Source organism: Camelina sativa, chromosome 11 (assembly GCF_000633955.1).
Source record: "Camelina sativa cultivar DH55 chromosome 11, Cs, whole genome shotgun sequence".
In the NCBI taxonomy this organism is placed as follows: domain Eukaryota; kingdom Viridiplantae; phylum Streptophyta; class Magnoliopsida; order Brassicales; family Brassicaceae; genus Camelina; species Camelina sativa.
Window position 1 is genome coordinate 16,387,106 of NC_025695.1, and position 25,340 is coordinate 16,412,445.

Here is a 25,340-nt window from a genome sequence, read left to right on the forward strand (position 1 = left end):
TCGCGGAAACACAATGATTATTTTCTAAGCATATTTTCATGAATTGCTTGTATAAGCTTGGAAACTATGTGATTGGTTACGTCTATTGTTTGATGAATGTGTGTAATGGTGAGTATGTGGTGTTAATATGGTTTAAATGGTATTATGATTATGCGTTACATTTAATATTATGTGAAACTGTTATGCTTGTTGGATGTATGTTAAGAATGTGGAGTCTGATTCTATATTATGCGCTCATTGTTGAACATGATTATAATGTCGTTAATGTGTTCACCTTTTTATCTTTTCCTTCAAGTTAAAAAGATTTATAAGAAGTGGAACAAATTTTATAATTAAATAGTTTTATTTAAAAGAAAGAAACATTTTGGCGGGACCATTTGAATAACACCTTGTCTTGGCGAATAATGCGGGACGGATGTTACTATTGTGTTTGTTGGTTTTCGTTTAGAGTATATTAGGTTAAGTCCTTGATTTATGTATATCTATTATATTCTACGATTTAGACCCGGCATGTATAAATACTTATATACTTATGATGAAAACTATGAAGAAAAATATTTAAAATCTAGTGTTCTTATAAATTCTTGTTGGGACCTTATCAATTGGTATTAGAGCCATCATGCTTTTGATCCGGATCACATCGTGGTATCAAAAGCAAACTTTATCCACCATCTATCTTTAGTTTTGATCCGAAGCACTTTTGTCATATCCAAAACCTATTTTTATCATTTTTCTCTGTTTTTAGCTTATATTTTTTTCAGTTAATTACTATTAATTCTGGAAGGGTTATACAGAAAAACATATAAGATTTTCATGAACTAGTTATTCTTACAGAATAGTATTCCGAGTTTGCCGTACCCAAAAAAATCAAGAAATAAAAACAGAGNTTTTTTTTTTTTTTTTTTTTTTAGATTGTTTTTTTAAATAGATGTATGTATACAAGTAATTTTCTTTGTATAATAAGATAGGGATTGAAGAAGTTAATAAGGTGTATAGCGTTTATAAGAAGTAACCGTGAAACTTTAAATTTATATGTTACTCTATAAATTTAATAAATTTTATGTTCAGTTGAGTTGAGTGAAACAAATTGTGTCATCTTGTCATACCTGCCGCTGCTTTGTTCAAAATAAAATGAAACAAAAACGGGAATAGGATGCTATTATGACTAGTATATGAATCAAATAAATATCTTATTATATATGACATCTAATAGTGTAATATATATATGAATCATATATTATATCTATGTGGTAAGATTTTTAATTTTATTTTAGTGTTAATAATAAGATCAAAATTAAAATTATCTCCATCGTCGTTATTCTATAACTCATAATTACAGTATCTAGTCAAATCAAAATCACTATAATGATATAATCTAGTATGATGTTTATATATAGCTACGTTTATTTGCTACAAAAAAAATAATAACAAATATTATCTACTAAAAATTACAAATTAGTAACAAAATTTTAGTTAGTATATTTTATAGCTGGTTACTAAATGTAGGTATGCAATCTATATATAATAGCAATTCGAATAAATGTCACTAAAGATTGTATTTTCTCATTCGTATCTTTTGGATAATTTTCCAAAAAAGAAATTTGTAGAAATTTCAATTATGTGATTACGAAAAGTTGCGATTGTTTATTGTAACAGTTTTTTTTTAATTTGCAACTGTCCATTTTAGAGTTGTGTTTATTCGAATATGTAACATCCGCGAACCGAAATCCCAGTTTAGGGATTGCATCGGTCGATGCACTATGTGCATCGGTCGATGCACTATGTGCATCGGTCGATGCCAGGTTGTTTTCTGCGGACGAGTTTAGATGAAACGCTGCGTTTTGGGTTAGGGAAAACCCTTAAGTCGTGTTTTTGTCTCATTCGTCGGTTTTGGCCGCTTTTAAGAGAAAACGAAAGAGAGAAAGAGTTCTGTGGGTGTTCTTGGTGATTTCTGGAGATTTGAGGCTATTCTTGTGGAGATCTGTAGTTGGGATCGTTGTAGGAACTTCCTAGAAGTGTTTTCTTGCGTGTTTAAGGTTCAGAATCGTCTTGGCAAAGGTAAGTGCAGGACCATGGCTTATCTAAGCTAGAGAACTCTCTAATTTTGCTTGTTGTATGTTTTTAGACTTGTTAGATTGATAATTGGGACATTAGGAAGCTTTCTTGTGGCTTGGGATCGAGTCTTGTGGTTGCAGGAACGAAGATCCGGCGAGAAGCTTTGGGGAAAACACGATGCTCGGCATTGCATCGGTCAATGCATATTTTGCGTCGGTCGATGCAAGTGCGAGGACGGCGCGTAAAACTCTAGGGTTTTCGTGTTATGTCGAGCATGTGTCGGTCGATGCAGTTTGAGTGTCGGTCGATGCTTGTGTAACTTGCATCGATCGATGCAGCCATTGTGTTGGTCGATGCATCCCCATGTGGTGTCGGTTGATGCATGTTGGTGTCGGTCGATGCAGAGTCCTAGTTTGTTATTTGTTGTTGTTGATTGTTGTTTGATGGTTAGAGATAACTCTATTGCTTGTGTGTACAGTCCAGTAGATGGGAGGATTGCCTTACTGAGTATTTATTAAATACTCATGCATTGCAATATGTGTTTGTGGTGCAGGTAAAGGCAAAATGTGATCTTGGAATCAAGGCAATGAAGAGGAGGATGTTCTAGGGACTTGGTTGGATGTTGTCTGGCATTGTTAGGTTGCTAGAGTCGGGTCTTTAGAACTTGCTAGGTTGCTGGTTCCTTGTTTTATGTTGTTTGATATTGGAGTATTGTTTATTTAATATTGGTTATTTATTTATTGGATATTTATTGGTTATTGGTAATTGTTATTCCGCTGTTGGTTGTGTTTGTGGTTAGGTGGCTAGTGGGTATGGGACCACTAGTTGTAGTTTATTATTATATATTATTTATTATTTATTAAAAAAAAAAGGGTCGGGTCATTTCAGTTTGGTATCAGAGCCCTTACGGTTCAAGGTTTGGGTTCACTAGGTTTCTGTTGTGATGTTTANCATGCATTGCAATATGTGTTTGTGGTGCAGGTAAAGGCAAAATGTGATCTTGGAATTAAGGCAATGAAGAGGAGGATGTTCTAGGGACTTGGTTGGATGTTGTCTGGCATTGTTAGGTTGCTAGAGTCGGGTCTTTAGAACTTGCTAGGTTGCTGGTTCCTTGTTTTATGTTGTTTGATATTGGAGTATTGTTTATTTAATATTGGTTATTTATTTATTGGATATTTATTGGTTATTGGTAATTGTTATTCCGCTGTTGGTTGTGTTTGTGGTTAGGTGGCTAGTGGGTATGGGACCACTAGTTGTAGTTTATTATTATATATTATTTATTATTTATTAAAAAAAAAAGGGTCGGGTCATTTCAGTTTGGTATCAGAGCCCTTACGGTTCAAGGTTTGGGTTCACTAGGTTTCTGTTGTGATGTTTAGGATTGCATGTTTGATTGATTATGTGAGTTAGTCAATTGTGTGTGGCATGGAGTCCAAGAATATTCTCTTCGAGCCTACTGTGTGATTCCATGGTGAGTTTATATTTCTGTGTTGTAGTATAAATTGTTTTCTTAGTCTTCTGTTCATGGTAGTGCAGATGGCTAGAGATGGTGCTGTTGCTGGTCGTGGTCATGGACGCGGACGTGATCGTGGTCTTGGACACGGACGTGGTCGTGGTAGGGGCAGAGTCCCAGTGATTAGTGAGACCGTGGACCAGAGTGTGACAGCAGAGGGTGTCGGCGAGTCGCAGGGTGTCCAGGGGGATTCCATGAGTGTGGTCGGAGGGGGCGGTGTTGATGCTCCAGTGGCCGGTGATGTTAGGGCCCTAGGTGCGGGTGTCCCAGTGGGTGGAGTCTCGGGTGTCGACCTTGCGGGTTTGCTGGCACATTTGATAGAGCGGTTGCCGCCAGTGGCACCAGCTCAGGCTCAGGTAGTGCTACCAGTGGTGGCGGAGGAANTTAGGTGGCTAGTGGGTATGGGACCACTAGTTGTAGTTTATTATTATATATTATTTATTATTTATTAAAAAAAAAAGGGTCGGGTCATTTCAGTTTGGTATCAGAGCCCTTACGGTTCAAGGTTTGGGTTCACTAGGTTTCTGTTGTGATGTTTAGGATTGCATGTTTGATTGATTATGTGAGTTAGTCAATTGTGTGTGGCATGGAGTCCAAGAATATTCTCTTCGAGCCTACTGTGTGATTCCATGGTGAGTTTATATTTCTGTGTTGTAGTATAAATTGTTTTCTTAGTCTTCTGTTCATGGTAGTGCAGATGGCTAGAGATGGTGCTGTTGCTGGTCGTGGTCATGGACGCGGACGTGATCGTGGTCTTGGACACGGACGTGGTCGTGGTAGGGGCAGAGTCCCAGTGATTAGTGAGACCGTGGACCAGAGTGTGACAGCAGAGGGTGTCGGCGAGTCGCAGGGTGTCCAGGGGGATTCCATGAGTGTGGTCGGAGGGGGCGGTGTTGATGCTCCAGTGGCCGGTGATGTTAGGGCCCTAGGTGCGGGTGTCCCAGTGGGTGGAGTCTCGGGTGTCGACCTTGCGGGTTTGCTGGCACATTTGATAGAGCGGTTGCCGCCAGTGGCACCAGCTCAGGCTCAGGTAGTGCTACCAGTGGTGGCGGAGGAGCAGCAGCCAGTGGCTGCGGATGTGGGGGTCCATTCTCGTTATATCAGTATGCTGACAGAGATGGGTCGTATTCATACCGAGCGGTTTTCGGGAGGTACTGATCCTACCGCTGCGGATGCGTGGAGGACGAGTGTGGAACGTAAATTCCATACTCTGAGATGTCCTGAGGAGTTTTGGGTGGACATTGGGATCCACCATTTGATTGGTGATGCTCAGTTGTGGTGGAGTTCTGTGGCAGCCAGGAGAGTTCAGAGGGAGATGTCTTGGGCTGACTTCGTCTTGGAGTTCAACCGCAAGTATTTCCCTAGAGCGGCATTGGATAGGTTGGAGGTGCAGTTCCTTCAGCCGGCTCAGGGGACTCGGTCAGTGCGGGAACTTGACTTGGAGTTCAGTCGACTTCTGAGGTATGGGGGTCGGGATATAGAGTCCGAGGAGGCTCAGATCATGAGGTTTTTGAGGGCCCTACGTGATGATTTGAGGGTTCACTGCAGAGGGCGCAATTATGCTACCCGTGCAGAGCTGGTTGAGACTGCAGCAGGGATTGAGGAGGACATCCGGGCACAGTCAGTGACGGTTAGTCCAGCAGTTCAGCCTAGTAGGGCTCAGCAGCAGGGTGGTTCTAGCAGGGGCGGTAAGCCTGCGCAGGGAACCAAGAGGAGGTGGGAGGCTACGCAGAGACCGAGTGGTGCTAGGCAAGGCTCACAAGGTTGCTAGCTGTCCCATGAGGAGTGCTCCGACGACAGTAGATCGTGTGTGCTATGATTGTAGGGAGTCGGGGCATATCAGGCCCTATTGTCCCAAGTTGCAGCCGGTAGCAGTGGCAGCGTTGCAGCAGGTGCAGCCGGGAGGGCAGCAAGGGGCACGGATTGAGCAGGCGCCACGGGTTTACACGACTACAGAGACTGGTGGGACCAATGCCGGGGCGATCATAGGTTTAACTTCTGGTACTGTAACTTTTTGAATTCTTAGTAAGTTCAGATTTTATGTTTTTCTGTGATAAAGTGTTAGGTTCTCAACACATGAGGTTTGTGTAGGGACCTTGTTGGTGGGCGGGTTTAAGTCCCACATTATGTTTGATTCTGGAGCTTCTCGTAGGCTCATTACTCCGGAGTGTGCAGAGGGTGAGGAATCAGAGGGGATCCTGGGGAGCGTATAAGAGTTGTCAGAGTTGCAGGAGGCAAGTTCCTGAGAGTTATTGGACGAGCTAGGGGAGTTGATATTCAGATCGCAGGAGAGTCATGGCCAGTGGATTTGCTTATCAGTCCAATGGAGTTGTATGATGTTATTCTCGGGATGGATTTTATGCATCGGCATATGGTGCATTTGGACTGCTATCGGGGTAGAGTGGAGTTTGAGCGTCCAGGAGGGCAGTTGGTTTTTCAGGGTATTAGACCAACTTCGGTGAGTCTCGTGATCTCGGCCATTCAGGCTGGGAAGATGATCGAGAAGGGTTGTGAGGCTTATTTGGTTACCATATCTATGCCAGAGTCAGCGGGGAAGTCTACGATTAGCGGTATTCCAGTTGTAGAGGAGTTTGAAGACATGTTTCAGTCGTTGCAGGGGTTACCACCATCTCGGTCTGATCCTTTTATGATTGAACTGGAGCCAGGGACGATGCCGTTATCCAAGGCTCCTTACAGAATGGCTCCAGCAGAGAAGGCAGAGCTGAAGAAGCAGCTAGAGGATTTGTTGAGTAAGGGATTCATGCGTCCTAGTGTATCACCGTGGCGAGCACCGGTATTGTTTGTCAAGAAGAAGGATGGGAGTTTCCGGTTGTGCATTGATTACAGGGGTTTGAACCGGGTCATTGTGAAGAACAAATACCCTCTTCCCAGGATTGATGAGTTGTTGGATCAGTTGAGGGGTGCTACTTGGTTCTCCAAAATAGATCTGACGTCGGGTTATCATCAGATACCGATAGATGAGGCAGATGTGAGGAAGACTGCATTCAGGACGAGGTATGGGCATTATGAGTTTGTAGTGATGCCTTTCGGGTTGACTAACGCACCAGCAGCGTTTATGAGATTGATGAACAGTGTGTTTCAGGAGTTTCTGGATGTATCTGTCATCATATTCATCGACGATATTCTGGTTTATTCTAAGAGTCCTAAGCAGCATGCAGTGCATTTGAGGGCAGTTATGGATAAACTGCGGGGACATAAGTTGTTTGCTAAGTTGAGCAAGTGCATTTTTTGGCAGCGTGAGATGGGCTTTCTAGGTCATATTGTGTCTGCAGACGGGGTTTCTGTAGATCCGGAGAAGATTCAGGCTATCAGAGATTGGCTTAGACCGCATAATGCCACAGAGATCAGAAGTTTTCTTGGATTGGCAGGATACTACAGGAGATTCGTGCAGGGGTTTGCGAGCAGAGCACGTCCTATGACTAAGTTGACAGGGAAGGATGTTCCTTTTGTTTGGTCAGAGGAGTGTGAGGAAGGCTTTGCAAGCCTGAAGGAGATGTTGACTACTGCGCCAGTATTGGCTTTGGCTGAGCAGGGAGAACTCTATGTGATTTATACAGATGCATATAGAGGTTGTTTGGGGTGTGTTCTGATGCAGCATGGGAAGGTGATTGCCTACGCTTCGCGGCAGTTGCGGAAGGATGAAGGCAACTATCCTACTCATGATTTGGAGATGGGTGTTGTAGTTTTTGCCCTGAAGATTTGGAGATCTTATCTTTATGGTGCAAAGGTGCAGGTGTTTACAGATCATAAGAGCCTGAAGTATATATTCACTCAGCCTGAGCTGAATTTGAGGTAGAGGCGGTGGATGGAGCTTGTGGTGGATTATGATTTGGAGATAGCCTATCATCCTGGTAAGGCTAACTTGGTTGCAGATGCTCTGAGTCGGAAGAGGGTAGCTTCGGCTCAGGAGCAAGAGATGGAGTCTCTGGCAGGAGAGATCGGTGCGTTGAGTTTGTGTGCTGTGTCTCAGGAACCGTTCGGTTTGGAGGCGGTCGATAGAGCAGATCTTCTGAGCAGAGTGCGGTTGGTATAGGAGGGAGATTTGGGGCTGGTGAATGCCTCAAAGGATGTTGATTCAGAGTATCAGGTCTCAGATAATGGTACTATCCTGGTGCATGGTTGGGTTTGTGTGCCCAAGGATGTGGAGTTGAGGCAGGAGATCCTGAGAGAGGCTCATGGGAGCAAGTTCTCTATTCATCCAGGAGCGACTAAGATGTACCGTGATCTCAAGAGGTACTATCATTGGGTCGGGATGAAGAAAGATGTAGCTAGTTGGGTCGCGAGGTGCGATGTGTGCCAGCTAGTGAAGGCGGAACATCAGGTTCCAGGAGGGTTACTGAAGTGTCTTCCCATTCCAGAGTGGAAGTGGGATATGATTACTATTGAATTCGTGGTAGGCTTGCCAGTGTCCAGGACGTTTGATGCTATTTGGGTCATTGTGGACCGGTTGACTAAGTCAGCACATTTTCTAGCCATTAAGAAGACTGATGGAGCAGCGGTCTTAGCTAAGAAGTATGTGAAAGAGATAGTCAGGTTGCATGGGGTGCCAGCGAGCGTTGTGTCTGATAGGGATTCTAAGTTCACTTCGGTGTTCTGGAGAGCGTTTCAGGCAGAGATGGGCACTAAGGTACATATGAGTACAGCTTATCATCCCCAGAGAGATGGACATTCAGAGAGGGCGATTCAGACGCTGGAGGATTTGCTGAGGATGTGTGTGTTGGATTGGGGAGGCCATTGGGCAGATCATTTGAGCTTCGTAGAGTTTTCTTACAACGACAGTTATCAGGCAAGTATTAAGATGGCTCCTTATGAGGCTTTGTATGGGAGGTCGTGTCGTACACCGTTATGTTGGACTCAGGTGGGGGAGAGGAGCATTTACGGGACAGATTTTGTTCAGGAGACCTCAGAGAAGATCCGGGTTCTCAAGCTGAACATGATGGAAGCTCAGGATCGGCAGAGGAGTTATGCCGATAGGAGGAGGAGAGATCTTGAGTTTCAGGTAGGAGACAGAGTGTACCTCAAGATGGCCATGTTGCAGGGTCCGAACAGGTCATTGACTGAGACTAAGTTGAGTTCGAGGTATATAGGTCCGTTCAGAGTGATTGAGCGTGTCGGACCAGTGGCTTATAGACTGGAGTTACCTGAGGTTATGCATGCATTCCATAAGGTTTTCCATGTTTCTATGTTGAGGAAGTGTCTCCGTGAGGATGATCAGTTGTTAGAAAAAGATTCCTGAGGATCTTCAGCCTAACATGACTTTGGAGGCGAGACCAGTGAGGGTTCTTGAGAGGAGAATTAAGGAACTTCGGAAGAAGAAGAGTCCTTTGATGAAAGTCCTTTGGGACTGTCATGGTGTTGAGGAGCAGACTTGGGAGCATGAGGCGAGGATGAAGGCAAGGTTTAAGAAGTGGTATGAGAAGCAAGCCGCGACTTGAGCTTATCTAGCCTAGTCCTATCTGTAATCCGTGGCTGGAGCGGGAATGGAGTATTCCAGCCCATCTATCTTGTTTACTTGGTCGCTTGGGATGGTTGGTTGTGCGACTAAGTAACAAGATGAGGTGGTGCTCGGGGTACAAAGTTTCCGTGAGGAGGGGTTTTTGGAAGAAAGTTTCCTGGAATAGAAGTTTCCTAAAGTGGAAAGTGGTAAAAGTGGAAAGTTTTATGGGAGTTAAAGTTTGTCCATTTTGNGCAGAGATGGGCACTAAGGTACATATGAGTACAGCTTATCATCCCCAGAGAGATGGACATTCAGAGAGGGCGATTCAGACGCTGGAGGATTTGCTGAGGATGTGTGTGTTGGATTGGGGAGGCCATTGGGCAGATCATTTGAGCTTCGTAGAGTTTTCTTACAACGACAGTTATCAGGCAAGTATTAAGATGGCTCCTTATGAGGCTTTGTATGGGAGGTCGTGTCGTACACCGTTATGTTGGACTCAGGTGGGGGAGAGGAGCATTTACGGGACAGATTTTGTTCAGGAGACCTCAGAGAAGATCCGGGTTCTCAAGCTGAACATGATGGAAGCTCAGGATCGGCAGAGGAGTTATGCCGATAGGAGGAGGAGAGATCTTGAGTTTCAGGTAGGAGACAGAGTGTACCTCAAGATGGCCANGTTTAGCCAGATGTGTGACCTTTGTGGCGGGCTGTTTAGCTAGAGTGCCTGTTTAGGCGGTCCTTCGGTACAGATGGTCTTTGTGACGGTCCTGTTTAGGACATTTGTTTGGCCTTGGTGGCGGTCCTGTTTAGGACATTTGTATGGCCTTGGTGGCGGTCCTGTTAAGGACATTTGTTTGGCCTTGGTGGTGGTCCTGTTTAGGACATTTGTTTGGCCCTTGTGGCATTGAGATGATCCTTGTGTGGTCATGAGGTATCCCAGTGAGGGGATATGTGGTTAGTAGGACATTGAGATGTCTTACGCGAGCCACAGGAAGGAAACTTGGATAGGGATACGACTCAGATGTGTTCAGAATTGTTTGCTCGCGACTCTTGGGGGACTTTGGTTCTCCTAGTACTGCCATATTTGGAGACTTTGTGACTTGGGAGTATGGTTGGTATATCGACTTCGGATGACGATCCGGAGGAGCCAACATTTTGGCATGCAGACTTAGGTCTGATGAGGAGCCAGTAAAAACTCAAGGTTTAGGCCTATGATTAAAAAGGAAAGTCCAAAAGTCGAGAGCAAATGACGCCTGGAGCGTTAGTCTATCACCTAGAGGTGACCTTCAGTAGATCGGTAGGAGGAGTGCGAGCCGTGGAGACGGTTGCACGGGAGTCCTTGGCATATGGTTGTTCGAGATTCGAGGACGAATCTAGATTGGTGGGGGAGAATTGTAACATCCGCGAACCGAAATTCCGGTTTAGGGATTGCATCGGTCGATGCACATAGTGCATCGGTCGATGCAAGGTTGTTTTCTGCGGACGAGTTTTAGTGAAACGCTGCGTTTTGGGTTAGGGAAAACCTTAAGTCGTGTTTTTGTCTCATTCGTCGGTTTTGGCCGCTTTTGAGAGAAAACGAAAGAGAGAAAGAGTTTTGTGGGTGTTCTTGGTGATTTCTGGAGATTTGAGGCTGTTCTTGTGGATATATGTAGCTGGGATCGTTGTAAGAACTTCCTAGAAGTGTTTTCTTGCATGTTTAAGGTTCAGAATCGTCTTGACAAAGGTAAGTGCAGGACCACGGCTTATCTAAGCTAGAGAACTCTCTAATTTTGCTTGTTGTATGTTGTTAGACTTGTTAGATTGATAATTGGGATGTTAGTAAGCTTTCTTGTTGGTTGGGATCGAGTCTTGTGGTTGCAGGAACGAAGATCCGGCGAGAAGCTTCGGGGAAAACACGATGCTCGGCATTGCATCGGTCGATGCATATCTTGCATCGGTCGATGCATATCTTGCATCGGTCGATGCAAGTGCGAGGACGGCGCGTAAAACTCTAGGGTTTTCGTGTTATGTCGAGCATGTGTCGGTCGATGCAGTTTGGGGGGGCTAGTGGGGTCCACGGGACGGGTGTAGGTCAATTGGTGACAGCTTGTCTTGTGGGAAAGTTGTTAAAGGGTGGGGACCAGGGTTCGAGGAACGTCTGGCGCACCAATAACCTTTAACAAACTTCCCACAGGACAAGTTGCCACCTATTGACAACTATTTTTTAAAAATCAAACAGTTGCATCTGTTTATTGTAGAGTTGTGTCTTTTACCAAAAAATATCAAAACAATATATTTATTTTGAAAAAGAATGATATGGTTGCATATGTTTATTGTAGATTTTTTTCTCTTTTACAATAAAAATCTATATTATAATAACAATCTAAAAAATGCCAATAACAATTGCGATTTTTCGTCGTACCTTTTGTTAAATAATTTTTTTTTTGAAAATAAAAATCATACAATTGCGTCTGTACATTGTAGAGTTATGTCTTTTACCCCATAAATGAAAATCATATGGTTGTTTCTGGTCATTGTAGAGTTATGTCATTTCACAATATTTTATTTACAACTTTTCGTTCCAATAGTTATGTTTATTTAAATTTTTTTCTGTATTTTGAACTCTATATATTATATATATATATAAATGATCCGCTAACACAAATTTTTGGTTTCATGCTGAATCTAAATAAAATGAATTTTAGTATTCAATTTCCAAAATTATTCTATATTCTAACTAAAGAATTTAGAAATGATTATAGTAATATATAAATTTAATCAACTTTAGTTATGTAACTTACAATTGCGTTTATTTATCGAAACTTTTCGTAAAATATGTGCTTTTCAAGATTTAAGTATTTTATCTTTTATTTTGTAACGCTCGTATCCCAAAAAACATGAATATTGGATTTTTATATCGGAAATTGAAGTGGATTTGATTTAATCACTGTTAGTTTATTAACCTGATCGATTTATTGATTCACCAAACTGATAATTTAATTAATTATTGGTTTAGCTATTTTCTGGTTTAATTAAATTAAACCAAAGAGGCCCTAATTCGATTGACACTTCTCTTCTCTCTAGTTGTAGAAGTTTGTCGCCGCCGGTTGCTGAGAGAAAGAGAGAGAGCTCTTGGTTATTTGGTGTAAAGGAGAAAGAGAAACAGATCAAGGTTTTTCCTTATAGTAAAGAGAGATATAAAACTGTCAGGGCTTGGGAGAAAGAGGATCCGACTGCTCAAATCGTTTTGAAAGGTATTGATTGTTGGTAGGGTTGTAGCTAAGAGATTTTCGTACACTCTCCTTTTTTACAGAAGTGAATTTGAGTTAATACTCTAGGAGATATCGGCAGTTTAGTGTGGCGTTTTTTATCAGTCGCGGATTGAGACCAGCAGGTGTTTCGGGATCGATTGCAGTTTCATCTGAGATCTGATCGTACTGAAATTTTGTAGGAAGCTTCTGAACGTCTAGACCTTGGTTTTCATTGGAGGGATTGAAAAGTTAAGTTCGTTTTGATTTCGTGGTTTCACTTGTGAGTTTGTTCTTTTCTGGCAGTTTGTTTTCAATATTTGTTTTGTTGTTGTGATTGGTTGCAGGAGCAAGTTTGCTATTGGAGAGCCTCTCTTTTGGTTGTTAAAAGAACAGTCACAAAGACAAAATTCTAAAATTAAAAGCAACTGTTCACTATCAAATCCCTCCAGTGAAAAGCTAGTCCTAGACATCACGAAGCTTTCCACAAAATTTTAGCACGATCAGATCTCAGGTGAAACCGTAATCGATCCGGAAACACCCGCTGGTCTCAATCTGTGACTGAGAAGAAACGCCTCACGAGATTGCCAATATCTTCTAGAATATTAACTTAAATTCACTTCTGTAAAAAAGAGAGTGTACAAAAATCTCTGAGCTACAATCCTACCAAAAATCAATACCTTTCGAAACGATTTGAGCAGTCGGATCCTGCTTCTCCCAAAACCCTGACAGTTCTGTTTCTCTCTTTACTCTAAGGAAAAATCTTTATCTCTTTTGGTTCCTCCTTTACATCAAATAACTAAGGTTCTCTCTGTTTCTCTCCGTCTCTTTGAATGTCGACAATAGCAAAAATCTAGAGAGGAGGCGTGACTTATGAGGGAGATTAGGGGTTTTTGGTTTAATTAGACTAAATCAGGATTTAATTATACCAAAAATCAATTAAAATCCACTCCTTTGGTTTACTTAACACATCCCAAACTATATTCCTGGAACACGGATGTTACAAGATCAAGGCTCTGAAGAGGATAATGTTCTAGAGGTTTGATTGATTGCTTTGTGTCTTTGATAGGATGCTAGAGTGGAACTTAGATGTCTAGAACGGATGTTAGGTTACTGGTTTTATGACTTTTTTATTGTTTGAATTGTTGATGCTATTGGTATTTGTTATTCATTCATTCGTTATTGGTTTATTGGAATTGTTTTGTGTTATCCGCTATTGTTGATTAGGGTTAGGTTGCTAGTGAGTATAAGATCATTAGTTATTAGGATAAATATCAAAAAAAAAAATCGGGTCAGGTTGTTTCACTTTTAATCTCATGTAATTGTGCACTTATGTCTGGTGATTGTGGTCAGATTGTTTCAGTTAACTTCATAAGCAATGTCACAGTTAAGTTTGTTTTTAACAGACATTGGATTTTGTTATGCTGACTACTCTTTTATTTTTCCCACTTATAGTTACAATGACCAAAGTTGAGATGCTTTATGGACCTGCAATTATATGTTCTCTTGTTGCAGCAGCGACAACGTGAGATTGAGTTAAGAGAATCTGCTAATGAGCTGACAGAGGTGAATTTTGTTTTCTTTCAGTTTGATTTGCATTTTTTTGTGGTTATTGAATTGTTCTTTGAGTATTGCCTATTAGTCTGGAGCTGGGATGTATTTATCGTGTAGAGCTTGTCGTTGTTTTGCAATTCATTCGCTATCTCGTCGAACTCACTTTTCTATAATTACATTAAGTTGCAGGTTGTGTGTCTTCATCTCTTGGATCTGATTTTTCTGTATCATGTTTAATTCTGCATTTTCTTTATTTTGATGAAAGGGCTGAAAGGAGGAAAGAGGTAGAACTACAGAAGACCCCCTTTTTATTTTTGTTTCAGATCAAAGCACATGCATAGAACGATAGTTTAATAAAGCTCTCTTTTGCTGTGGCTATGTATGTTAGTTCTTCAAGAAATTACAAGAAAATAACAAGGAAGAGGATGTTGTAAAAGAGCAATTGTCTTGCGACTTCAAGGCAAATCAAAACACTCAGCATCTGAAAAACATAAGGAGAACCAACAAGTTGATTGTTATAAGTCTCAACTTGTCATAGTTTTGGCCTGAGAATTTTGAATCCGTCTCTCTCAACAAATTTTGAATCTGCCTTCCATTAATGCCAATTTGCTTAAATCATATGCATCCTCGTTGATAATTCTTGTATAATAGTACTGACTTGCAAAACTGACACGTTCTACTTTTCTATGTTGGGTCTAATTTCACTACAGGAAATAAAGGTATTAATAGCAATATAATATACCGTGTTTAATGATTATGCTATAATTGATTTCTGAAAAACCTTTTATAGCGTTTTCGAAAAAACAAACGTTATGGTAGATAACCGCGAAAATATTTTATAGTGGCGTCTAATTTTTGATTCTACAATAGCAATTAATAATTAAAACGCCACCGTAGAGGTGACCGGGAAAGTGAAATTTACATTGCCTCCAAAAAAAATTTCTAGGTATTATACCAAAAGAAAAAAATGAAAAATAAAAGAAAATTAGAGGAGAAATATATCGATTCGGTTAAACACTATTGACTATTTTTTTCTCTCTTCTTTCTTCTCTCTGAAACTCGATCTGAATTAAACTTGATTGGAAACCCTCACACTCGATCCCAATTTGTTTGTCTCTTCTTTCACTTTCGTTCTCTCTCAATCCGTCTTAGCCTCAATTCCTCACTGTCTCAATCCCTCTCAGTCTTAATCGTCACATGGATCGATCCAAATGAAATTGGTGAGATCAAAAGTGACACATAAAGGTAAAATATGTTTGATTGTTTGTTATCTGTAATGGATCCCAATTGGGTTTGATCCGTTTATGTTGTATTGCTCTTTTGCAGGAAGATTTCAGTTATTCCTTGTTAAAACCTCTCTTGTTTCAACGATTCCTCTCCTCCAGTGGTCGAAGACTCCGCTTGATTTGGGAATTGACTATGAGATATGGTACGTACATATCAGAAACTTGACTATTTTTCCCACTTCAAATAAACACCAGGGCTTAAATAAAATTGACTATGAGATATGTTATCAAATAAATATAATTATGTTGGCAAATACTCTAGTATATCAATTTATCACAAATTAAAAATTAATCTAGTAATTAGAAAAATTAACATAACGAAAATTATTAAAATACAAATAAACAATTGTAAAACATTTGGAGTGGGTCTTCCATAACCGGCTCATCCATGGTCCATAGACGGCCCATGTACGTCCAAGACAATAGGCCCATCAGCCACCTCCTTTGTACTTAGTCGGTTTAGTTTCCTAAAGTGATAAGGCTTTGTCCTTCACTATATATGTATGATTATGGAACATAATAAGAATAAGAAGAGAAAACCTCCTTCGAGTTTCTCTAGTTTACAACACGTTATCAGCACGAAACTCTAAAACCAGCTGAGAAAATTCATTACCTTAAAACCCTAAAAACCGCCACCCACAAAGTTCTTGCTCGTCCAAGTCCAGCGATCAGTTCTCATCCGTGTTCGCGGCTAGTTCTTGTTCGGAGATCTGTTCATGGTCAAGCTTTGCTCGGTTCGTCTGCTTACCCAGTTCGAGGTTCGTGGTTCGTGGATCAACTCAAGGTACAACCGAGGTCTATAGCTCCCGGTTCAATTCCAGTCAACCCCAAATCGGTGGAAGGTAAGATCAAACCCTCTTAAAACCTATAAATCGAACTTGATCTCTTAATTTATTGGAACCCTAAAACTACAAGTAAACAATCAACAAACAAGTTCTTATGCTTTGAAATCCTAAAACCCTATAACTTTAAAACTTTAAAATCGGTTGTTACAGGTTGTTTAGATTGTTTGCAATTAAACTGTTTATGATATAATTAAAATCTGGTTGTGTTTGATTGTTTGCTTGATGCATAAGAACCCTAGAACTAAACCATTAAATCCGAAATTCATATAGAAAAATATAAAGCTGTTTGTTCTAGGTTGTTAGAATCCGATCTTGTTTGATTGTTTTGCTAAAAATCAAAACCCTAAAATCCTAATTAAAATCTGAAATATTCTATGCTTGCATAAAAATAAATTAGGATAACTTCTAAATAATTATAGTCATTATCTTAAAAGCTTAAGAAAATATTATGTTGTTATCCCATGTTAAGAAAAAAGAAATTTAATCTAAGAAAAGGAAAACTTAAGTAAAAGGAAATCTTTGCATGCTAGTATCTAGGATTGTTGTCTCATGCATATTGAACCACGAAAATTTGAGTATAAATATAGTGGCATGGTTCGGTCTCAAATACCGCATGATCCTAAGTGATTGGCATGGTTCGGTCTCAAATACTGCATGGCCTTAAATTGTTGCATAGTACGGTCTCAAATACCGCATGCTAATGATCGGATGTTTGTTATGTATTATTCAGATGGCAAAGCTAAACAACCTCTCCTATGCTGCCCTTAATGCTTCTGGAGATAATTACTTGCAATGGGCTTTGGACACTAAGATCCATCTGAAATCAAAGGATTTATGCGAATGCATTGAGGATGAGGTTGAATGTGCAGAAAAGGATAAGTACAAGGCAATAATGCACATACGCCACCACCTTGCTGAGAGTCTCAAGAACCAGTACCTCACTATTGAAGATCCTCTTGACCTTTGGACAAAGCTGAAAGGCAGATATGGACACCAAAAGACGGTGCTCCTACCAAAGACTCAATTTGATTGGAAAAACCTAAGGATCCAGGACTACAAATCCGTGGATGAGTATAACTCAGAGCTATTTAAGATAGTCTCAATCCTAAGGTTATGTGGTACAGAGGTTACTGAGAAGGATCTGCTAGAGAAAACATTCTCTACCTTTCACTCCAATAACATACTGCTTCAACAACAATATCGTGAAAAGGGGTTTAAGACATATGCAAACCTTATCTCTTGTTTGCTGCTAGCTGAGCAGAACAATGAGCTATTGATGATGAATAGTGCATTGAGACCTCCTGGTATTGCTCCACTACCAAAAGTTCACAAGGTAGACATGACAAAGAAAAACCCTCAAGAGCCTAAAGAGCCGAAAGAGACTAAGGAGTCTAACTATGTCCATAGGGACAAGTATGGCTGTAACGCCCCCGAACCGTCCTATGACCGGACAATCCAACGGACAGTCACGGGACGCTACTATGGGAACTGCACTGGGGTGTTCCAGCCGAGGGACATAAGCTGCAGACTTCCCAACCGGTTCTTCCTAGCACAATTCCGCCCGCGACCACTTAGGCTTTGCAACCCTCGCGGCCTGGTGCGTTGTGTTGGCCCGGACAAAGCTAGTACCAGTCGAACTCACACAAAATAAATAAAACAACTTCAATACTTTCATTACTTAACGAAAAAGTTCACAAAACATTCATAACGTTTTTGGTACCAGGCCTAGAGCCAAAAAGCGATAACTTAGATTACACCAACAAAACACCTTGCAAAGGCAATCCAAAACTACACTGGCTGGCCTAACGTCCTGCGCTCCCCTCTAAGGCTTTTCCCCCACTAAAGTTACCTACAAAACAAATTATAGAGTCTTGAGTGCTAAACACTCAGTGAGTTCGGAAACCTAACAAGAAACCAAACCCAACCCCAACCCCAGCAAGCAACACAGAACATGCAAGCTAACTAACAACAACTACATGCAGCACTCAAATGCAACATGCAAGCCAAATGCAAGAAAAACTAGCAAGATAAATATGCAAGTTTGTCAAGCAACAAGTATACTATCAAAGTATACGCATGCGGAAGCTAACAACTGTTCTTCATCTTCAAGTCCAAGGGCCCTTCATTCCTTCACTCCACCACTTCATCACTTCGTTACTTCCCCCATACCCGTGAACACCTATACTCATAGCCACAAAGGCACGCGAGCATAGAACATCACATGTGAGTCCCTCTTTACAGGCGCTCTCGCCTACACCGTCATGTAGTACTCGACCCTAGGCAGCAACCCCGTCTCTCCGAGTCTTCGTAATCTGCCCCGATTACGGCCTTAGGGAAGTCTTCTCCTGTACAACCTCAACACACAAGCTACAAACTTGCAAAGCACACAAGCTACAAACAACAACAGGCGGTGCACACAAAGCAACCTGCAACAATAACAACATGCAAGCACACAAGCCATATGCAACAACTACACTAACATGCAATGCACACAAGCAAACATGCAACAATAACAACATGCAAAGCACACAAGCCACATGCAACCAGAAACAAGCAACAAAGAAACTAGAAATAAATCTAGAGACTAAGTGCTAGACACAACTTCACACCAACATGCAAGGAACAAAGAAAACGAGACTTATCTATCTAGAACTCAATCTAGAAGAAAAGAATCGAATCTACCCCAACACCCACGAAAATGCCTAGATTTAAACCGTAAATCCTATGCAAAAACAATTAAAAACCCCACCTATCATGTGCCATATCACATGCATCGAAACTCACCTGGCTTGGCTGAGAAGAACAAAATCTAATCAGACTTCTAGCAAGGACTTGACGCGAACAGCTCCTATAGCGGCACTTGGCTAACAACTCGCGGAAGAGAAACTCTAAGGAAAGAACTCTCTCTCTCTTTCTTTCTCTAACTTCTCTTACTCTCTCTAACTTCTCTTACTCTCTCCTTTACTCTAACTTAGCAAGAGAAACGAAAATCTCTCTTAACACACACTAAGGCCTCCTGTTTATAGTGGAGAGTGTGAGTTTGGTTGGTTTGGGCGAGCCAATGCATGTAGAGCATTTGTTCCTCTTTGATGCCACCAATTTTTACATGTTTTACACTTGTAGAAGATGCAAAACACTTGTCCAACGAAATCTCCTTTGTTCCCCACTCACTCTTGCATGAAATATTATTGGCCACCTTTTAGAAAGACAAATAATTATGTCCTTCACTCTCCCTTGCATGAAATTTTATTGGCCAACTCATAAAGGAAAAATTCCTTTTGTCTCCCACTCACTTCAACTTTAGATTAATTTAACTCTTAGTGGAAAATTCCACTTAGGCTAAATTAGTGATTAATTTAATCACTTAGTGGAAACTCCACTAACTCCACTTTTAATATTTAAATCGCCCTCCTTAGTGGGTTCCTTCCCACTCTCGCTTCCCATCCAGAACACGGCCCTTGTCCACTCGGTGTTCGCCTAGTACGTCCGGTCGTTCCACGTACGTCCGGTACGGTACATGGTACGTGGTACATAGTACCATCGGCCATCTCTCGGTCCGTCCAGAATTTCTCGGACACTTCTTTAGTAATTCTTCTACCTTCCTTCCTTGCCTTCTTTTCATGTCCTTTCCAGGTCCTTTGGCCAAGGGTTTTTATTTTAAAAATTTACCCCATGGTGAGGGTCACTACAATGGCCATGGAAACCGATTCGGGTTCGACCGTGGTCGGGGTAGAGGCCGCGGGACATTTAAACCGCAATATAAGACCAAGTCCACTTGCCATAGATGTAGTATGGAGAACCATTGGATAAAGACTTGCAGAACTCCTAAGCACCTTGTTGATCTCTATCAAGAGAATTTGAAGAAAAATCCAGAAGCTAATCTGGTTCATCTCGATGGTGAAGGTGATTTCGACCGTGAGAAGGATGACCTATTAGATTATAATACCTCTGATTGTTTAGGAGAGAATAATTAAACTCAAATGTGGTCTTGATTTAATTTTATGTTTTATGTTATGCATTTGATTGAATTATTATTTTGGATAATATATTTTGCTTGTTTTATTACTTTAAAGTTTAAAACATAAAATCTTGTCTATATTAGAATTGGCTGAGGACAAGAACATCCTTGTGGTGGATAGTGGATCCAGCCATACAATTTTGAAGGATAATAGATATTTTATTAATCTCATTATGAAAAATGTCAATGTTAGTACAATTAAAGGTATAGTAAGCCTAATTGAAGGCTACGGCCAGGCTAATATTTTGCTACCAATGACACACATATTGAAATAAGTGATGCCTTGTATTCACCCAGATCAAAGAGAAGTTTATTGAGTTTTAAGGACATTCGTTTGAATGGTTTCCATGTTGAGACAAAGGGTGAAGGAAACAAAGAGTTTCCATATATTACAGAAATCACCCAAGGACATAAGAAAGTCCTAGAAGCTATACCTGCACTAGCCACTGGTCTCTACCATGCTAGGATTGATATGATAGAAGCTAACTTGGCAATGAATAATATGTTCAATGAACAATTCACTTTATGGTATGACCGATTTGGCCATCCGGGTTTTAACATGATGCGTAAGCTAATAAAGAATTCTAATGGGCACACTCTTAAAGAGAGAAAAGTTATCCCTAAACATCTCACGTGTGTAGCATGTGCACAAAAAAAACTTATTATAATGCCATCACCAGCAAAAGTAAATAAAGAAACTTTGCATTTTCTAGAAAGGATACAAGGAGACATATGTGGACCTATACACCCTCCTTGTGGGACATTTAGATATTTCATGGTCCTTATTGATGCATCGACCAGATGGTCGCATGTTTGCTTATTGTCAACTAGAAACCTTGCGTTTGCTAGATTGCTGGCCCAAATTATACGTCTGCGAGCCCACTTTCCAGATTTCCCACTTAAGACTATACGTCTAGACAATGCTGGTGAATTTACATCCCAAGCGTTTAATGATTATTGTATGTCCATGGGGGTGAGTGTGGAACATCCCATGGCACATGTCCATACACAAAATGGATTAGCTGAATCTTTTATTAAACGTATTCAATTGATTGCTCGGCCATTGCTTATGAGGTCGAAGCTTCCTGTGTCGGCTTGGGGACACACAGTATTACATGTAGTTGAGCTTATACGCATCAGGCCATCTAGTGAACATAAGTATTCACCATCCCAATTATTAATGGGTCATGAGCCAGACATATCCCATCTCAAAACATTCGGCTGTGCCGTTTATGTACCAATTGCTCCACCACAAAAAACTAAGATGGGACCTCAAAGGAGGATGGGAATATATGTTGGATACGATTCTCCCACCATTATTAAGTATCTTGAGCCAGCTACGGGTGATTTATTTAAGGCCAGATACGCGGATTGTCAGTTTGCTGATTCCGAATTTCCTATGTTGGGTGGAGAGAATAACAAGCTGGTCAAAGAGATATCATGGAATCAAACATCCTTAAATTGGCAAGATCCTCGGACTCTAGCATGTGATGCAGAGGTCCAAAAGATTATACATTTGCACAAGCTAGCTATTCAATTGCCAGATTCATTTGATGACCCAAAGAGAGTAACAAAATCGTACATACCAGCTTGTAATGCACCAGTACGTATTGATGTTCAGAAGGAACACAATAATCAAGTTGCTACAGATTCTAAGGCCCGTTTGAAACGTGGTAGACCATTAGGTTCCAAAGATAAGAATCCTCAGAAGTCTAAGAAAGGTGCAAAACAGACCGAGGTTAAGGAAATTACAGACATGGCCGCGGAAAATCCTAAGGTACCGAATGAGGTTTGGGACGCTGAACCTCAAGGACCTGAAGCTATTGATAATAATGAGATCTCAATCAATTATATCATGTCTGGAATACAATGGAACCGAAAAGATGTCGATATCGATGAAATATTTGCATACAAGGTAGCACTTGAGATAAATGAGGATCATGAACCCACATCTATACTAGAGTGCACTCAAAGTAAAGATTGGTTAAAATGGAAAGAAGCCATTGACGTGGAGTTAAACTCTTTAAAGAAGAGGAATGTGTTTGGTCCGATCTTAAGGACACCATTCGATATAAAGCCAGTTGGACATAAGTGGGTCTTTGTAAGAAAGAGAAATGAGAATAATGAAATCGTGAGATATAAGGCACGGCTTGTGGCACAAGGATTCTCTCAAAGACCAAGAATAGATTATGAGGAGACATACTCCCCTGTGATGGATGCAATGACTTTTAGATATTTGCTAAGTCTGGCTATAAGAGAAAAACTGGATTTGCGGTTAATGGATGTTGTAACCGCATATTTATATGGTCCACTGGAAAATGAGATTTATATGAGATTACCAGAGGGTATTAAGCTCAAAGATAAGAGTGGTTCTCGAGAACAATACTGCATAAGGCTAGACAAATCCCTTTATGGACTGAAACAACGTGGGAGAATATGGTACACTAGATTAAGTGAGTACATAGCCAAAGAAGGCTATAAGAATGATCCCATCAGTCCATGTATTTTTATAAAGAAGTTTGCAAACAAAGAGTTTGTAATCATAGCAGTATATGTGGATGATTTGAATATCCTAGGAACCTCTGGGGAAATCGCCCAAACAGTTGAATATCTCAAGAAAGAGTTTGAAATGAAAGACCTAGGTAAAACTAAGTTATGTTTGGGATTGCAGCTTGAGTACATAAATGATGAAATCCTTATGCATCAAATGGCATATACTGAAAAGGTACTCAAGAGGTTTAATATGGACCAAGCTCACCCATTGACTAGCCCAATGGTTGTAAGGAGCCTTGATTTGGATAAAGATCCATTCGGTCCAAAGAAGGACGATGAAGAGATTCTCGGTCCGGAAGTGTCATACCTCAGTGCTATAGGAGCGTTAATGTTCTTGGCTAGCCACACTAGACCGGACATATGTTTTGCCGTGAACCTCTTAGCAAGATTCAGTTCTTGTTCGACCCAAAGGCACTGGAACGGTATCAAACATGTGTTGCATTACCTACAAGGAACGCTTGATTTGGGTTTATATTAAACTAACTATAACAATTAAGGTTTAGTTGGTTTTGCTGATGCAGGTTACTTATCGGATCCACATAATTCAAAGTCTCAAACCGGCTATGTGTTTACACACGGTGGTACCGCGATTTTGTGGCGTTCTATGAAGCAAAGCATTGTGGCCACTTCATCTAATCACGCGAAGATTCTAGAAATTCACGAAGCCAGCCGTGAATGTGTTTGGTTGAGATCGATGATTCAACATATCAGGACAGATTGTGGCATGGCCGACGATAAGGAAGCAACAGTTATATATGAGGACAATACGGCTTGCATCGCACAACTCAAGGAAGGATACATCAAGGGAGATCGGACGAAGCACATTTTGCCAAAGTTCTTCTTCACACATGAAATACAAAAGGTCGGAGAAGTTCAAGTGGTACAAGTTCAATCATGCGTCAACTCAGCCGATCTCTTCACCAAGTCATTGCCGACATCGACATTCAGGAAGCTCACGCACCAGATTGGAATGCGGAGACTTAAGGACTTTTAGTGATGCTTGGAACAGGGGGAGCAATGCGTGCTGTACTCTTTTTCCTTCACCATGGTTTTGTCCCATTGGGTTTTCCTGGTAAGGTTTTAATGAGGTAGCACCCCCAAGCGTATTGCACCGATCCCTTAGCATCGGCACGGTTATGTCATCCAAGGGGGAGTGTTGTAAAACACTTGGAGTAGATCTTCCATAACCGGTCCATCCATGGTCCATACATGGCCCATGTACGCCAAGACAATAAGGCCCTTCGGCCACCTCCTTTGTACTTAGTCGGTTTAGTTTCCTAAAGTGATAAAGCTTTGTTCTTCACTATATATGTATGATTATCGAACATAATAAGAATAAGAATACAAAATCTCCTTTGAGTTTCTCTAGTTTACAACATAAACAAACTTGTTTCTGATTGGCTAATTCTTAAAGATGAGGATCAAACCTCATTTGATATCCACCGTTCATAAAAGTTAAATCAACGGACATATTTACTTCTTTTACTTCTCTACCTCTAAACATTATATCCTCTTCTACCTCGAGATGCACACGTCTCTATGAGATCTTTGGCTTCCTTCCCTCTCTCATAGCCATGGCTGCTTTCACTTGTACTTCTCGCCCTCCAGTTTCTCTCTGTTCGAATGGGATCTTTACCATCGGCTTCACACTCTGTTCACCTTGTATCCGTCTTTCTCACTCTCCAGCTTTGTTGACCTCGATTCATCCTAGGGTATGTCTTCTCTGTCCTCCTTATTTGTTGTTTTCTTCATTCGTTCTAGCTTCTGCTCAATTTTAGATCTTTCGGTTGGTTATGAGCTGATATGGATTTGAAATATGACTCATTTAACTTTGTTGAATTTTCGTATTGGGTTTTTAATATAATTATCATTCACGCAGAAATTGCTAAAAATTAAGACCCATGTTCTTAAGGATATTAAAGAAGATGTTTCGAGGAAGAAGTTTCAATGGAAGAAGAAGAAGTTTCAATTGCTGTAGATGTTTTTTTTTGTAACCAAAAAGCCTAATGGGCTCTATGAAACCACAAAACAATTCAAGACAATAAGTCCAATTGGATGTGTAATGTCTTACGTATATAATTATTTTTGTAAACTTTTTACTTTTTTTGTAAAATTACCAGTTTTATATTAATAAATATCTCATTTATCTCACATATTAGCAAATAACCAAATTAATAATATATATTAATTTGTACAAATACGATATAAATACACAAAACAGTCTACATATAACAAAACTGCTATTATAGTTTTACAAAAAAATGGTAGAATTAAATAGATTAACAGCAAATAATAATGCTATTGTCTAATAAAAGATTGCATACAAAAAACCGCTATATTATTGAATATTTTGATAGCACTTTTAAAAAATGTTATGTAAAATGTCAAACCTATTATAATGGGAGCAGACATAGCGTTTTCTACACTGTTGTAGATCGTTAGATAGCGGTTTTTCTTCTAGTTAAAATTGATTTATATAACACAAGAGATGTCCCTTCATGTTACGTTTGGATTTTTATTTATTTTGAGTTTCCAATATGAGTTATGGTTACGGCACCATCACTATAACATGTGAGTGACTTCTCACTTCTTTTTTTTGTTACTTGTGTTTTGATAATTGAATTAAAACTGTTTACTTAAAAGGTTTGATGCGTATATGCAGTAACACTGTAGACAGGGTTATTTTCCTTGGAGTAATTACATATCTTCTGCAAAACCATATTAAACTTCTACTCTCTGTTTACAGAAGCTACAAAAGATTTTGAAGAACTAAGGCATTCAACCTCAAGCAAAAATGATGAAGTGATCGTTGAACAAGAACCTAATAGAAAGAG

At 40.4% G+C, this 25,340-nt stretch overlaps 2 protein-coding genes and 1 long non-coding RNA gene across 12 annotated transcripts; 2 read left to right on the top strand and 1 right to left on the bottom strand.

The window, feature by feature from the left end:
- LOC109127291 (RNA-directed DNA polymerase homolog) lies at positions 6,105-6,815 on the top strand (the record flags this gene model as incomplete). Its single annotated transcript, XM_019231877.1, has 2 exons — positions 6,105-6,254; positions 6,402-6,815. Coding segments are annotated over exons 1-2 (564 nt in total), but the record flags the coding sequence as incomplete, so codon positions are not given.
- LOC109127146 lies at positions 14,771-25,338 on the top strand. Of its 10 annotated transcripts, none has more exons than XM_019231418.1 (4): positions 14,771-15,049; positions 15,131-15,233; positions 15,786-15,932; positions 16,666-17,632. In XM_019231418.1, exon 4 carries the CDS (start codon positions 16,666-16,668, stop codon positions 17,584-17,586), a length of 921 nt encoding a protein of 306 aa, XP_019086963.1. In that variant the 5' UTR covers positions 14,771-15,049; positions 15,131-15,233; positions 15,786-15,932; the 3' UTR covers positions 17,587-17,632. The 10 variants fall into 10 exon arrangements, 4 of the variants coding, with proteins under 4 accessions (XP_019086963.1, XP_019086964.1, XP_019086966.1 ...); XR_002033811.1 differs by lacking the exons at positions 15,786-15,932; positions 16,666-17,632 and adding exons at positions 23,028-24,218; positions 24,386-24,910 and having other exon boundaries at positions 14,773-15,049; XM_019231419.1 differs by lacking the exon at positions 16,666-17,632 and adding an exon at positions 25,253-25,338 and having other exon boundaries at positions 14,773-15,049; positions 15,756-15,932.
- Positions 17,588-19,976, bottom strand: LOC109127147. The gene is made up of 2 exons (XR_002033817.1): positions 18,720-19,976; positions 17,588-17,784 (listed from the first exon to the last, which is right to left on the bottom strand). It is a non-coding gene; the product is annotated as an uncharacterized LOC109127147 (long non-coding RNA).

Excerpts from the sequence above, each read along its gene's own strand:
- LOC109127146 (XM_019231418.1), top strand. The coding sequence starts at position 16,666 with ATGGCAAAGCTAAACAACCTCTCCTATGCTGCCCTTAATGCTTCTGGA.